At 47.0% G+C, this 15,384-nt stretch overlaps 2 protein-coding genes across 6 annotated transcripts in view; one reads left to right on the forward strand and one right to left on the reverse strand.

Moving 5' to 3' along the window:
• Nucleotides 1-15,384, reverse strand: part of LOC137541113 (cAMP-dependent protein kinase type I-alpha regulatory subunit-like) — a 132,204-nt gene that overhangs the window by 85,498 nt on the left and 31,322 nt on the right. The gene's annotated exons all lie outside the window — the stretch shown is intronic.
• The window catches only part of LOC137540792 (actin-related protein 2/3 complex subunit 1B-like), a 78,776-nt gene that overhangs the window by 54,474 nt on the left and 8,918 nt on the right, over nt 1-15,384 (forward strand). For all 5 annotated transcript variants that reach the window (XM_068261946.1, XM_068261945.1, XM_068261944.1 and 2 more), the window contains 2 exons: nt 7,549-7,624; nt 8,535-8,728. In XM_068261946.1, the coding sequence (XP_068118047.1) occupies nt 7,549-7,624; nt 8,535-8,728 (270 nt within the window). The remainder of the gene's footprint in view (nt 1-7,548; nt 7,625-8,534; nt 8,729-15,384) is intronic.

The following is a 15,384-nucleotide window of genomic DNA, read 5'->3' on the forward strand; positions in this document are numbered from 1 at the left end:
CCCCTAACAGACACCCCCCTCACCAAAGTGTCATTAGGGACTGCTGCCAAATTCCCAAAACCAGCCCCTAGGGCACTTGAGCCAGCTGTCAGACCCTAATGGCCCGTACTCACGGGCTGCAGAAGTGGCCTGTCGCCAGCACACGTGAGCGTGCTAGCGACAGGCCGGCGACAGCTTCTCTCCAGGTCCCTCCGCGTACACACGCGGAAGAGGGACCAGCGGCGAGACGGAAGCTGTCGCCGACGTTCCTCCTCCCCCCGCCGGAAGCTCCATTTACCTCTACGGAGGTTGCTGTCGCTAGTCCGCGTACTCACGCGGACTAGCGACAGTTGCGGCGGAGGTGCGGCGGCGACTGTTGCCATGCGATTGAAACTTTCAATCGCATGGCGACAAGAGCAACGGGCGACAGTTCGGGGTGCGCGCGCGCGTGCAACGGCCCATACTCACGGGCGACCTGTCGCCGCAACACGCGCGCGCCGCGTGTTGAGGCGACAAAAGTCCCTCGTGAGTATGGGCCATAAAGCTACATACACATGAGGCACGGATGTCTGAAGTTGCATGGAGACAAGCAACAGTTGAAAGTCTCCAGCAACGACAATTGTATACAAGCAACGATTGTATACACGTGGCAACAACCTGTCTCCAACATAGCGGAAACTGTTGCTCAGCAACTTCTGTCGCAGGTTCAATGAACTGTCGGACTCACAAGAGTTGCTAGAGACTAGCATACACACGACCGCACCGACTAGGGACGGTTGCTGCAACAGCTGTTGCCGGGGATTGAACAAGTCAATCGCCTGGACACAGCTCTGACTAGCAACAGTTGCTTGCGCGCGCCTCATACACATGGAGGACCTGTTGCCGCAACATGCGCGCGCCATGTGTTTCCAGCAACAGTTGTAGCCCGTGTGTATGGGCCTTAAGTCTCCAGCCAACTCTTTTGTGGTACCCTACATAGTTTTCACTAGTGTAACAACCCTCCTGTCCTGGCTGGTGCTCTCCTCCTTTGGTTCGTGCATTCCCACCTTTGACCTCAGAGGGGTGCCTGTCCTCCGTGACCCAGCACGTTATTACTCTTTATGCCACTGGGTCACTGAAAAGATGCGTCCTACCGAGATGAAGATGGAGCCACGGACTAATGGAGGATCACGGCAGCCGGTACAGATAAGTCGCTACACTGCCGAAAACTTTGCAGGGGCCCTGAGGATCACAATAATGTTGGGAGAGATCTGGGGGGGGGGAGGCTGTAAGTCTGCTCAGCATTCATGGGCAATTGCTCAGGTTACCCATGTAGTAGCACCAGCTCTGCATGCATGAATATGTTATTGGGAAGAAGGGACAGATAAGTAGCTGCAGTCCTCAGGGTGGGATTGTGTTGGGCTTGGTTATGGGTTAGCATTTGGTTAGGAGTTACCAGGCATATTTATAAATGTCTACAGCTTCCTGATGCTACTGCCTGAAAAACAGTCATCAGGTTCAATTTATCAGTACATTTGAGTGACATTTATACAGGTCCAGACCAGTATATTTGACAAACGTTCCATCCCTCTGAGGAATTACAGAGCTGTAAATATTCCAAAGTGAAGGTTGTGTCATTTCTCTCAGCCTCGCCCGGCACATAATTCTGAATGTGCATTCTAGACAGGAATCTAAGCACCCGCCTGCTGAGAGGGTCTCAAGGCAATGTTAACTAACACATTGGCCTCAATTTTGGTAGGGTTTTCAAACAAATTACCGCACTTCATGTACGGTAATTTACCTCATGAGGTAATGACATTTAGCAATTCTGCTAGGTTTTAGTCATGTTTTACCTCATGCAGTAAATTATGAGGTCATTTGTGAGGTAATTTTCATTAATTTTACCGAAAATACTGTAGCTATTCTCATGAAAATTAGGGGGCATGTTAGCACATAATTTACCAATCAGTTTAAGACCTGCCTGTACCTGGAGGTAAAGTCAATTTGTATGCATATTGCCGTTTTTAGTGGAATTCCTATTCAGGCTGTGCAATAGAGAAGAATAGTCGAAATAAAACTCCAAATCTTTACTGGATTTTTTTATAGGGGGTGCCTATAAATATACTTTTCATAGGTTGCTACATAATCAAATACACCTTCCCCATCAAAAAATAAATAAATAAAAAATTCCTAACTTATGGAAGACAATTAAAGATTACTATTATTTATTTACTGCATGGTTACCACTGAAATACAGCACGTTTTACCGCATGTTTTACCGCATGTTCAGAAATGCAGAAAAATCTTTCAGAATTGCTATAAAAAAAGAGGAAAATACTGCATGAGGTATTTTACCTACAAAAAAATATTTACTGTTCCTCACATAGCTACCACAATTGAGGCCATTAACCTCACGGACACTAATACACACACATTAACCAGTTCATGTTTTTCCGACAGTATATCTAGGCCCCCGGAGCTCCTGGAGTGTAGATATACATATTTCGCATCTCGATGCGATCGTTGCTGCACGGTGCTACCAAGCACTTTCACGTCACCGCCTGTTAGTACACAGATCAGTGAATGGGAGCTCAGTTTCCATTCACTGATCTAAGTGCCTGTGATCAGTGATCACCAGAATCAGTGAGATCCCGGCGGTCATTGACAAAAGAGAAAGTAACACATACAAATATACATAACTTCCTCTGTGTATTGTTCAGTACACAGGAGGAATAATAGTGGGGAGCATCTAGTGGCCAAATAGCAAAATTACACCTATCTATATATATAATAGAGTAAGTGCCTCAACCTTCGAGCAAGAAGAAGAAGTACTTTGCATGAGAAAATTTATGCGTACTCAAACACCAAGTTTAAGGCCTCTTTTCCACGGACTGTTGAGCTGTGTGCTCAGCAAGCAGTTACCAGGCAGCAGCAAGCAGTTACCAGGCAGCAGCAAGCAGTTACCAGGCAGCAGCAAGCTGTTACCAGGCAGCAGCAAGCTGTTACCAGGCAGCAGCAAGCGGTTACCAGGCAGTAGTGAGCAGTTGTAAGAGTTTGAGAGGCATTTTACTGCCTATCAACTGTCTGTGGAAAATAGGCCTACCCTAGCAAGTCTGGCTTTGCAAATCTGGCCTAATTGGCTATTCATGAGGCAATGCTCACGCAAATTTGCTTTTGCATGCCAAACTATGCAGGGTCAAAAAAACAATAAAGCGGTCGCCCTGCTGGGTACTTATCCGTTAGCCGGGCGCATCCTCTAGGTGGCGACAAAACTCCACCAGAGTTACATCTTTCCCTACTATCCATGTCGGCCTGGAGGGGGAATAGTAATTAGCGCCACCTGCCGGATGCGCCCGGCTAACGGATAAGTACCCCCTGCTGCATGCCAGTGATGAGCGAAAATTTTTACAGAATTTTCGCCTAATTTCGTTTTGACAGGCAAATTTTCCATCTTATTTTTTCGCGTTAATTTTCGCCTAATGCCAGTCATTTTCGCGTTACTTGCGTATTATTGCGGACATTTTCCGCATAAGGGCATTAGCGTCCACATTCAGAGAAGTTTCTTGCGTATTATTGCGGACATTTTTCCGTATAAACGTCCGCATAGACTGAATTTCCATGTGGATTATTGTGGACATTTTTCTGCATAAGGGCATAAGCATCCGCATACAATGAATTTTCGAAAACGCAAATATTTCTGAAGATTTGCGTGAAAATTCGCCAAAAACGAAAACGGGATTTTCGATGCGAAAATGACTTAGGTGAAAATTCGCAAGCAACACTGCTACATGCTACATTAGCACTATCCAGGAGCGCCACAGGGAGGATTCCCAATGCCCCCTTTTTATACAACCGGGGGACCGCGGGGTCCCAGGCACTCTCACTGCCTGGGAACCACAGAAGCACCTCGGAGGGGGAGGCTGGGTGGCGCAGGCGACCCCCCCCAAGCGTGGTCAGCGCCGGGGAGAGCCGTCCGCACCCACCTCCCAATATTAGAAACAGGCACTTACCTTAACGTCCATTGCGTTCTGCTACATGCGCATTAACTTGGGGGCACCACATGAGAAAGGAGTGAAGCATGGGTCACCCCAAGCTTTAGCGCTCAGGGCTGGCTCACATACAACACTCCGGGGGGGGGGGGAGGAGAAGCGCAGACAACTAACTCCAGGGCTCACACCACCGGAGCAAGCCATCCACCACCTGCCTCCAAAGGATACAAACTGCAAAAAATGCTTTCCATGAGAAAATTAATGCGCATGTAGCAGAACGCAATGGACGCTAAGGTAAGTGCCTGTTTTTAATATTGGGAGGTGGGTGCGGACAGCTCTCCCTGGCGCTGGCCACGCTTAGGGGGGTCGGCTGCGCCACCCAGCCTCCCCCTCTGGGGTGCCGCTGTAGTTCCCAGGCAGTGAGAGAGCCTGGGACCCCGCGGTCCCCCCTGGTTGTATAAAAAGAGTGGCATTGGGTTTGCTAGGGTTAAACTTGGTGTTTGAGCATGCATACATTTTCTAATGGAAAGCCTAAAGGTGGGTACACACATCAGATAAAAGTCTTTGGAAAATGAAAGATCACAAACCAATGTTATCCCCTTCCATGTAGTATGAGAGCCATACCTACACAGTTTATTCTATTGAGCTGAACTCCCCATCAGATAAAATTTTTTGCAAGATGCTGCACACACAGATGCTGTACACATGCAACAGATCAGTATCTGCAAAAGAACGGTTCCTGCAAAAAAATCAGTTTGTGCAAAATTCATTTATAGTCTATGATATCTGCAGGTCTCATGCTGGGCATACACGGTATGTTTTCTACCATGTAATCGAGCCGTGTCCGATACCCCGCCGGATCGATTCTGCGCTTGATACCGGCAGGCAGGACAAAAGAAGAAACGAGTGGAAAATAAGAAAGCGCTCGCGGGGACGAGCGGGAATCGATCCGGGCGCCCGCGGGGACGAGCGGGAATCGAGCCAGCGGCTCGATTACACGGTAGAAAACATACCATGTATGCCCAGCATAATGCACACCTTGTTTGACGGATATTCATCTGCAGATCAGACAATCATCTGCAGATCCAAAGATCCATCCTGGTGGATCTGATCTGCAGATGAAGTCCGTTAAACAAGGTGTGTATGAGATCTGCAGATATAGACTATGAATGTATTTTGCAGGAACGGATCTTTGGCAGGAACAGATCTTTTGCAGATACTGATCTGTTGCATGTGTACTGCATCTTTGTGTGCAGCATCTTGCGAAGATTTTTATCTGATGGGGAGTTCAGCTCCATAGAATAGACTGTGAAGGTATGGCTCTCATACTACACGAAAGGGGGTAAAATTGGTCTGTGATCTTTGATTTTCCAAAGACTTTTATCTGATGTGTGTACCCACCTTTATTCTTCTTGCTTCAAGGTTGAGGCACGTACTCTATAAGATAGATCGAAGATGCGGCGTATGCTACGACGCGGGTCGGCTAGTATACATTACAATACTAAAAAATACATAAAATAATCCCTATTATAATGGGATTATAATAATCCCATTCATTAATCCCTTACACCCACTCCCATAGTTAAAATAAAACACTTTTATGAAAAAAAAAATATTATAAAAAGGTGACATTTTAAAAAAAATTATCATAAATAGTTACCTTCGGGACTCAATTTTTTGTAATGCGTTTGTCATGTATGGGTATATTACTGTTATTTTTGCAAATATGGGTATGCAAAATGGAAAAAGTACACTCTTGTTTCCAAATAAAATATTGTCGCCATACATTGTACTAGGGACATATTTTAAACACTGTAATAACCGGGACAAATTGGCAAATAAAATGTATGGCTTTTATCCACAGTAGCACTTTTTTTTTTCAAATCTGTTTTTATTAAAGTGAACCTTAAGTCAGAAAAAAAAATGAGTTTTACTCACCTGGGGCTTCTACCAGCCCCCTGCAGCAGTCCTGTGCCCTCGCAGCCACTCACTAATCCTCTGGTCCCCCACTGCCAGCTAGTTTCGTTTTTGCCGACAGGCCTATCAGGACTGGCCACGCGTAGCTTTTTCTGCATTCCCGACTGCAATTAGCGCTATTGCTGGCCGCAACGCATACAGAAATACGCGTTGCCGCATATCTATGCGTTCGCAATGTGGCAGTCGGGAATGCGGAAAAAGCTACGCGTGGCCAGTCCTGACGGGCCTGTCGGCAAAAACGAAACTAGCTGGCAGCGGGGTACCAGAGGATTAGTGAGTGGCTGCGAGGGCACAGGACTGCTGCAGGGGGCTGGTAGATGCCCTAGGTGAGTAAAACTCATTTTTTTTTCTGGCTTAAGTGTCCCTTTAAGTTTAAACAATGAAAAAAATAACAGTAAACATTTTCCAATAGTAACCTGATAAGACTACAGTTGTGCCAACCAGATAGAAAAAGTACATCTCGATTTCAGGCATACAAAATTGTCACAGGTTCAGTTGGATCTATGCATAACTCGGTAGAATACAAAGAAAAAGAACAAAAAAAAAGGAAAAGAAGAAAAAGAAAAAATAAATAAAAAGAGGGGGGGGGGAAAGGGAAAAAGGAATGGCCAGCATTAGTGTGATTGCCACACCTGAGTAAAGAAGAGAAGAAGGGAAGGAGTGTAGGGCTACTTATTGGGGGTGGGAGGTTACCCAGGCCTCCCAAGGATCCCATATCTCACAGTAGCACGTTTTATTTTAAAACTATAATGTCCAACAACTAAGAGAATTAATTTTTTTCCATTTTGTTCTTATTATTACCATTAAAATGCATTTAGAATAAAATTATTCTTAGTAAAACATACCACCCAAAGAAGGCCTAATCGGTGGTAAAAAAAAAAAAAAAAAAAAACAAGAAATAGATAATTTCATTGTGATAAAAAGTGATAAGGTTATTGATGAATGAAATGGAGGAGCGCTGAAATGTTAAAATTGCTCGTCCATAAGGGGAAAACCCCCTTAGTGGTGAACTTATTAACACAAACAGATCTGCTGCGTTGTACGCTTCAGACTACTGTTGCTGTTTAACACCTATCCTTTGCTCACAACACTGGCTACTCATCAAATGGAGAATCCTCTTCACAAATGGCATGGCAACATTCAAATCTAGCACAACCTAGGCCCCTGAAGGATTTGTTGCAACTGCGTCATACCGCTCACAACCTCAGATCAACAAGATAACTTGACCACCCTCAGAGTCCAACTCAAAACCTTTGGAGCCAGAGCTTTCTGTCATGCTGCCGCTAACCTTTGGAACGCCTTGCCACATCCAATCAAGACAGCTCCAACCCTGGAGATGTTAAAATAAAAGTCACCTGTTTAGTCTGGCACTTATGAGTATGTAGCTTTTTTCCCCTGTAACACATCACACACTACAAGAGCTCTGGGAAAGGTTTGCGGTTTTCTGGGAGGGGATAGTTTTAGTCGTGGAGGGGATGATATTTAGTTGTCTGTATGGAGGTTTGGTTGAAGGATGGTGTTATGAAGCTGTGTTTACCAGTTGTGGAGTAGCCAGAGCTATGAGAAATGGTGTCATTGTGCAATAAGCACCTGCTCAGAGTGTTTCCTGTCTTATCTATTCCAGAGTCAGTGAGCTGAAGACTGAAAATCTGCCCTTCCTGTGTGTTCTATTTGTGGCGGAGTCCCGGCTGGTCGCTGCTGTAAGCTGAGCTGTGTTCTAGATCTCATTTTCCTCTAGTTCCTGTGCTGCTCCTGTACTCAGAGGTCACTGGAGGTTATTGTCACACTGAAGGTAGCATAATGTACATCAATACATTGTTCCCTGCATACCACATGGGAGTATCACTAACCGGTGTGACAGGGCCTAAGCTAGCCTAGCCTATCCTGGAGATGTGAGGCGAGCGGACATTTGGGGTTGGGGAGTTGCAATTTCTGCTAAACTAAGAGGACCTGTCTCTTATCAGTCAGACTGAGAGATGTGGAAATTCACCCGTGACCTGTTTGTCTCTCTGGCAGGAGTATAGTTACAAGGATAAGTACATAGTAAATCAATTGAAGAGTCCGAAAAGTTTTTTTATAAAGATGAACTTAAATATTTAATGTATCAAAAAAGTGCAAAAATTGGTTCACAAATGTTCAAAAATGTTCATCTTTATACATGACATCCCATGAAAAGGTGCAACAGCAAAATAGCTAGATCAACTGTAAATAAACACCGCACACAGGTAGGACCGACCAGGGTGTATATAGTGCAGATGTACACAATTGTTTGTGAAGGCCTTAGGAAGGGTCTACCCGAAACAAGTCAACGTTGTCGTCTCTCTCTAAACAACTGATCTTGCTATTTTGCTGCTGCACCTTTTCATGGGATGTCGTGTTTAAGGATTAATTTCTTTGAAGATTTTTTTAACCAATTTTTGCACTTTTTTGATACATTAAATATTTAAGCTCAGCTTTATAAAAAACTTTTTGGTTTCGTCAATTGATTTACTACGTATTTATGTATTTATCCTTGTATCTGTTCTGGGGAATAGTTGGTGTAGTGGCGCGCCACTAAGGATACATTTTTCTCTGGTCTCCTCATCTACATAAATACTGTCTCTCTGGCAGGGCCATGACTGTGCTCCCTACCTCTTCTCCTACTCTGGGCCTGGCAGTATCGAGCTCCTCAACAGGATTGATGCGCAGAAGCAGAGCGCCAAGTCTGCTGTATCCGCCATGCAACACTTCCGCAATCTGGATAAGAAAGCTGCACAGGAGGGGGACGCCTCAGACAGTGACACACTGCACCAAAATTCCATCAGGTGAGTACCTCATCAGCCAGTCAGAGACCAGCTATTGTTCTTCTACAAGAAGGATTAAAATGACAGCGGCTGGTGATGGTGAGTATAGCCGAACCATATGACAATCCCATGAAGACACTTACAAAAGTGTGGTATAAATATGACACAATACATATATGTAAAGCACTGTGTGTCACATTATACATATACAGGGGTTATTATTATTATTATTATTATTTATTGTATTTATAAAGCGCCAACATATTACGCAGCGCTGGACAATAAATATATACAATGATACAAGGATGACATACATAGGGTTATACACATAGAACAAAGTTATACATACAAATTGTACAAAATACATGATCATGCAATATGGGCTGGTTAGGTAGGCCCAGTAATACAAGTACAGGCTGTCATAGGACAGGAGCACATGATCCTGTAGATTACACTAGGGAGTGGAGGACCCTGCCAGAGGCTTACAATCTAAAGGGAGGGGTGGAAACACTAGGGGGGGCTGTTAAATATTCCTTAGAGAGTTACTGTGTGGTAGGAGGTGGGTAGGCCATCATAAAGAGGTGGGTTTTGAGGGCTTGCTTGAATGTGTTGAAAGAGGGAGCAAGTCTGATGGGTGGTGGAAGGGCATTCCAGAGGGTGGGGGCAGCTCTTGAGAAATCCTGGAGGCGGGCATGGGAGTGTGAAATGCGCGGGGTGGTGAGGCGAAGGTCGTTGGAGGAACGGAGGGGGCGACCTGGTGTATACTTGTGAACAAGCTGCGAGATGTAGGTAGGGCATGTTTTGTGCACAGATTTATACGCCAGGCATAGAATCTTGAAACTTATCCTGAGACGGATAGGGAGCCAGTGCAGGGATTCACAAAGGGGAGATGTGGATGCAGAGCGGTGCGAAGAATGGATGAGTCTTGCAGCCGCGTTCATCACTGATTGAAGGGGGGCAGTGCGTTTCAGGGGGAGGCCAGAAAGGAGTGAGTTACAGTAATCAAGGCGGGAGATGATGAGGGCATGGATGAGCAGTTTGGTCGTGTCCGGGGTTAAGAATGGGCGGATCTTGGAGATATTACGGAGGTGGAAATTGCAGGCTCTTGTGATGTTTTGGATGTGTGGGATGAAGGAGAGGTCAGAGTCCAAGGTGACACCCAGGCAGCGGGCCTGGGAGGTAGGGAGAATGGTTGTGTTGTCGATTGTGAGGTGGAAACCTGGGATGGGTGCAGCAGCATGGGGTGGAAGGATCAGGAGCTCAGTTTTGTCTAGGTTAAGCTTTAGGAACCTAGCTGACATCCAGGAGGAAATTGCTGAGAGACACGAGGAGACCTTGTTTATGGTGGTGGCTGAGAGATCGGGGGTATGGAGGTAAATCTGAGTGTCATCTGCATAAAGGTGGTAATTGAAGCCCAGGGAGGAGATAAGCTTGCCAATTGAGGAAGTGTATATGGAGAAAAGAAGGGGGCCTAGAACAGAGCCCTGGGGGACCCCAACTGAAAGGGGGGCAGGAGTTGAGGAGGAGCCATTGAAGGAAGTGGTGAAGGAGCGATTGGATAGGTAGGAGGAGATCCAGGCCAAGGCAAGCCCATGGATGCCCATGGACTGTAGTGATTGGAGGAGGAGGGAGTGGTCAACAGTGTCAAATGCTGCAGAGAGGTCAAGGAGGAGCAGGATGGAATAACTGCCTTTGGCCTTGGCAAGGGTAAGGTCGTTGACCACCTTGGCGAGGGCTGTTTCAGTTGAGTGCGCAGGTCGGAATCCAGACTGTAGGGGGTCAAGTAGGGCATTGGTGTTGATGTATTGGGTAATGCGCTGGTGGACTAGGCGTTCGAGGAGTTTAGAAGCATAGGGAAGGAGGGAGATTGGGCGGTAGTTTGAGGGTAGGGATGGGTCGAGTGAGGGTTTTTTCAGCAGGGGAAGCACAGTGGCCTGTTTGAATGCTTTGGGGAAGATGCCTGTGGAAAGGGAGAGATTGAACAAGGAGGTGAGGACTGGGGCCAGGTCAGAGAAGTGGGGACGAAGAGTATTCGCGGGTACCGGATCACAGGGAGAGGATGTGGGGGGGGAAGCCACTAGCAGCAGGCTGACTTCATCAATGGTGGCAGGAGCAAAAGAGGCGAGGGGTGGATGAGACAAGGGAGCCGCTGGGAGGGGTTGAACAAAATAATGGAAACACCTTGAAAATCAACAAATATATATGTTAATATGGTGTAGGTCCACCTTTTGCGGCAATTACAGCCTCAATTCTCCGAGGTATTGATTCATACAAATTGTGAATTGTTTCCAAAGGAATTTTAGCCCATTCTTCAGTTAAAACACCCTCCAGTTCTTTTAGAGACGATGGCGGCGGAAATCGACTTCTTACTTGAATCGCTAATAAGGATAATAAATGCTCAATAATGCTGTCTCTCCTTTCTGTGTGCACAGTATATACACCATGCTGTCTCTCCTCCTCCCTGTGTGCACAGTATATACACCATGCTGTCTCTCCTTCTCCCTGTGTGTACAGTATATACACCATGCTGTCTCTCCTCCTCCCTGTGTGTACAGTATATACACCATGCTGTCTCTCCTCCTCCCTGTGTGCACAGTATATACACCATGCTGTCTCTCCTTCCTGTGTGCACAGTATATACACCATGCTGTCTCTCCTCCTCCCTGTGTGTACAGTATATACACCATGCTGTCTCTCCTCCTCCCTGTGTGCACAGTAAATACACCATGCTGTCTCTCCTTCCTATGTGCACAGTATATACACCATGCTGTCTCTCCTCCTCCCTGTGTGTACAGTATATACACCATGCTGTCTCTCCTCCTCCCTGTGTGCACAGTATATACACCATGCTGTCTCTCCTTCTCCCTGTGTGCACAGTATATACACCATGCTGTCTCTCCTTCTCCCTGTGTGCACAGTATATACACCATGCTGTCTCTCCTTCTCCCTGTGTGTACAGTATATACTCCATGCTGTCTCTCCTCCTCCCTGTGTGTACAGTATATACACCATGCTGTCTCTCCTTACTGTGTGCACAGTATATACACCATGCTGTCTCTCCTTACTGTGTGCACAGTATATACACCATGCTGTCTCTCCGCCTCCCTGTGTGCAAAGTATATACACCATGCTGTCTCTCCTCCTCCCTGTGTGTACAGTATATACACCATGCTGTCTCTCCTCCTCCCTGTGTGCACAGTATATACACCATGCTGTCTCTCCTCCCTGTGTGCACAGTATATACACCATGCTGTCTCTCCTCCTCCCTGTGTGTACAGTATATACACCATGCTGTCTCTCCTCCTCCCTGTGTGCACAGTATATACACCATGCTGTCTCTCCTTCTCCCTGTGTGCACAGTATATACACCATGCTGTCTCTCCTTCTCCCTGTGTGTACAGTATATACTCCATGCTGTCTCTCCTCCTCCCTGTGTGTACAGTATATACACCATGCTGTCTCTCCTTACTGTGTGCACAGTATATACACCATGCTGTCTCTCCTTACTGTGTGCACAGTATATACACCATGCTGTCTCTCCGCCTCCCTGTGTGCAAAGTATATACACCATGCTGTCTCTCCTCCTCCCTGTGTGTACAGTATATACACCATGCTGTCTCTCCTCCTCCCTGTGTGCACAGTATATACACCATGCTGTCTCTCCTTCCTGTGTGCACAGTATATACACCATGCTGTCTCTCCTCCTCCCTGTGTGTACAGTGTCAGGAACCGGCCCGCGGCACGCCTGCGTATACGGTTCCCGACTGCGGGTTTGACCAGATTAAGCGGGGAACAGCCTTATTTAAGCTACAAACAAGGCTGGAACCCCTCAAAACACCTCTCACTGCCACCACTAGCGTTGCTAGACACTTCCACTCTGCTGTCGAGTCCTCAGCGCGCACTCCGCGTTTTTCGTATTTGGGTCAGCTTTGCGCTTAGGCCAAATACGGGAACGCCACGCACCCACACACACACACAGTTGCAATCTTACACTGTCGTGAAGCAAAGACCCACTAACAGTCGTTCCGAACGATACTGTTAGCTACTCGCACTGGCGTTGTTCGTACGTTGGGTCAGCTGCGCGCTTAGGCCAACGTATGACAAACGCCCCCACACACAATGCAATTACAATTTCCTACGGTAGTGTTGCTCAAGCGTACAATTAGGCATGAACTTATACACGGTTACACTTCAGTCTCTTCTAGGCTATGAGGGTTAGTTTAGTACGGCAGAAGTCAAACTTATTAAATAATAATTTAATATTCTAGAAAAACATAGAACAGTGCAAAACTGAAGATATACAAAAAGATTACAAAAAAAACAAAGTAAAAATAGTTACAAGATAAAATGTACAAAGATAACACACAAAGCGATTTTGCTTACCAAAATAAACGGGAAATAAACGTACCAGCGTATCGATCTGGTGTTGTTGCGGGCGGTACGCACTTCTGGTCAGGAACCAGGTTAGTTCTAGCCGTGTGAGCTACCTCCAAGAACTACAAGTTGTGGCTATCCTAGCTGCGGTTTTATACTATGAAATACGCCTGGAGGCTGTAAGTCTGTGTGGACGGGGGGAAGCTAGATTTAATAACATCCTCAGACATAATTTGATTTCCCAGGTAAAAGTCTACTATACATCAAAGATTGTGAAGTTAGGCTTTCAACTCCAGGTGAAAACTTGATTAAGGCGTTTTCCTGTCTCCGTTCTCAGACATAAATGGGATTTCCAGAGATCCACATACATGAAAAGGGTACTATAGCACACACACAAAACAAAAGACTTCCTTCACTTCCAATCTCCCCAGGTTACAGGTGACAATTGATTAAGGCTTTCACATTGCAGCAGGATGTCCTGTGTGATAGGTGACTGGTCGTATTCACTGAAGACCTCTTTAGATGCAAATGTAGGTCTAGTGACCCACCCACACAAATACAGGAACAGTCAATGAATCTAGCCTGCATCTCTACACCTTTGACATACCACAGCAGATATAAAAATGGGAAAATGAAAATATATTACTGTATTATCCTTAACAGCATCAGCACCCCAATATATCTCCACACCTCCGCCGTTAACTTGGTGCAAGGCAGACGATCTTCCCAGATCATCCTGCCAGCACCTACACTGTTGGTTCTGCTTGACGGGACAGCCCGTCCGCATTCCCATGATTGCTCCCCTTCCAGATGGCGCTGGCAGGTGAATCTAACGCATCATCCTGCCAAAGCCTACATTGACGGCCTGGCCGGGTGGGGAAACCCTTTAGCATCCTCAGGAGGGTTCCCCACCTGTCAGTTAGCTCCAAGCTACACGACTGGAAAGCTAGGTCAGGTTGCTGCAATGTGTCGTTGCCCTTGGCAACCTGACGTAACCAACCAGGGGAATGTGGGTCAGTGGCGACCGTGAATTCGCAACCATAGAGACTGTGCTGCAACTGGGGAAGGGTTCCAACCGTCGCTACACGCACTCTCTCTATAGTGGCAGGAGCTATCTCTCGGTCCCTTTGGGGAACGAGTATCTGCCGGTCTGCCTCCTCCACTTCGGACAGCTCCGAGGGAATAACTTCCCAGAACCCTCTCAACCTGCCCCTCCCAGCTGGTGACCTGCTGGCTAGCCCCCTGAGCTCTTCCAGGCTGCTGTCAAATCGAACAGCCCCAGAGAGCTCAGTGCTGCCTGTCACACATTCTAGGAAGGCTGCAGACGGAGAGGCTCCTGGGCCATCCGGGCCAGGTTCCGAATTGGATGTGGCTGACCCAGCAACATTTGCCACTTCGGTGGACAGTCCCTCTGCTGTAGACCCGCTAGCACTGCGGGTTACCACTGCAGCTGAGGGAGTGCCCACCTTACACACATCATAAATCACGTCACATTTTGTCTTAAAACCATCTGAAGGGGAAAGATCTGGCCTGGTGCCGTCTGCCCCTTCAGTGGACAGTCCATCTGCTGCAGCCCAGCGAGCGCCGCTGGTTACTCCGGCAGCTGACGGAGTGTCCACATGACACACAGCATTATGTAGCACAACACATATGCCATCAGCATTATCATCCCTACATATATTGTCATTTGGGACATCACATAAAACCTCCACATTATCTGTATCATTACACACATTGCTACTCAGCACTTCACAATTATCATCAACAGTTCCTGCATCGATCGCCTCGATAGTCCGTGCGTCATAAATGACATCATCAGTTTCTGCATTCTCTGTGTCAACAGGTCCCACTCCAGGCCTAGGCACTGGAGACTCACTAGGGCTGGCTCCTAGTACACAGTCCATAGCCCCTGGGGCCTCTCCAGCACTCCCCACTTGCACAGCATTATCAAACAGTACCTTGCAAGAGTCCAGAACTTCTGCTGGGGATGCAGGCTCCACAGGGTTTGGAGTAGGCTCATACCGGGCCACTAACCGTCCCAGGTCAGTACCCAGCAAAACGTTGGTGGGGATTTTGTCAGTTACCCCAACTTCTCTCAATCCGCTGCCGGCCCCCCAATTCAGGTGGACCAAGGCGGTGGGTATGGCTGGGGTGACACCCCCAATTCCTCGGACAGCAATCATTTTCCCAGGTATGTACTGCTCCGGGTTCACAAGCTGGGGATGTATGAGAGTCACTTCTGCTCCAGTGTCTCTCAGCCCAGTGGCAACTGTACCCCCAACCGTGACAAGCTGCAGATTCTC

This window comes from Hyperolius riggenbachi, chromosome 12 (assembly GCF_040937935.1).
Source record: "Hyperolius riggenbachi isolate aHypRig1 chromosome 12, aHypRig1.pri, whole genome shotgun sequence".
NCBI classification, from domain to species: Eukaryota; Metazoa; Chordata; class Amphibia; order Anura; family Hyperoliidae; genus Hyperolius; species Hyperolius riggenbachi.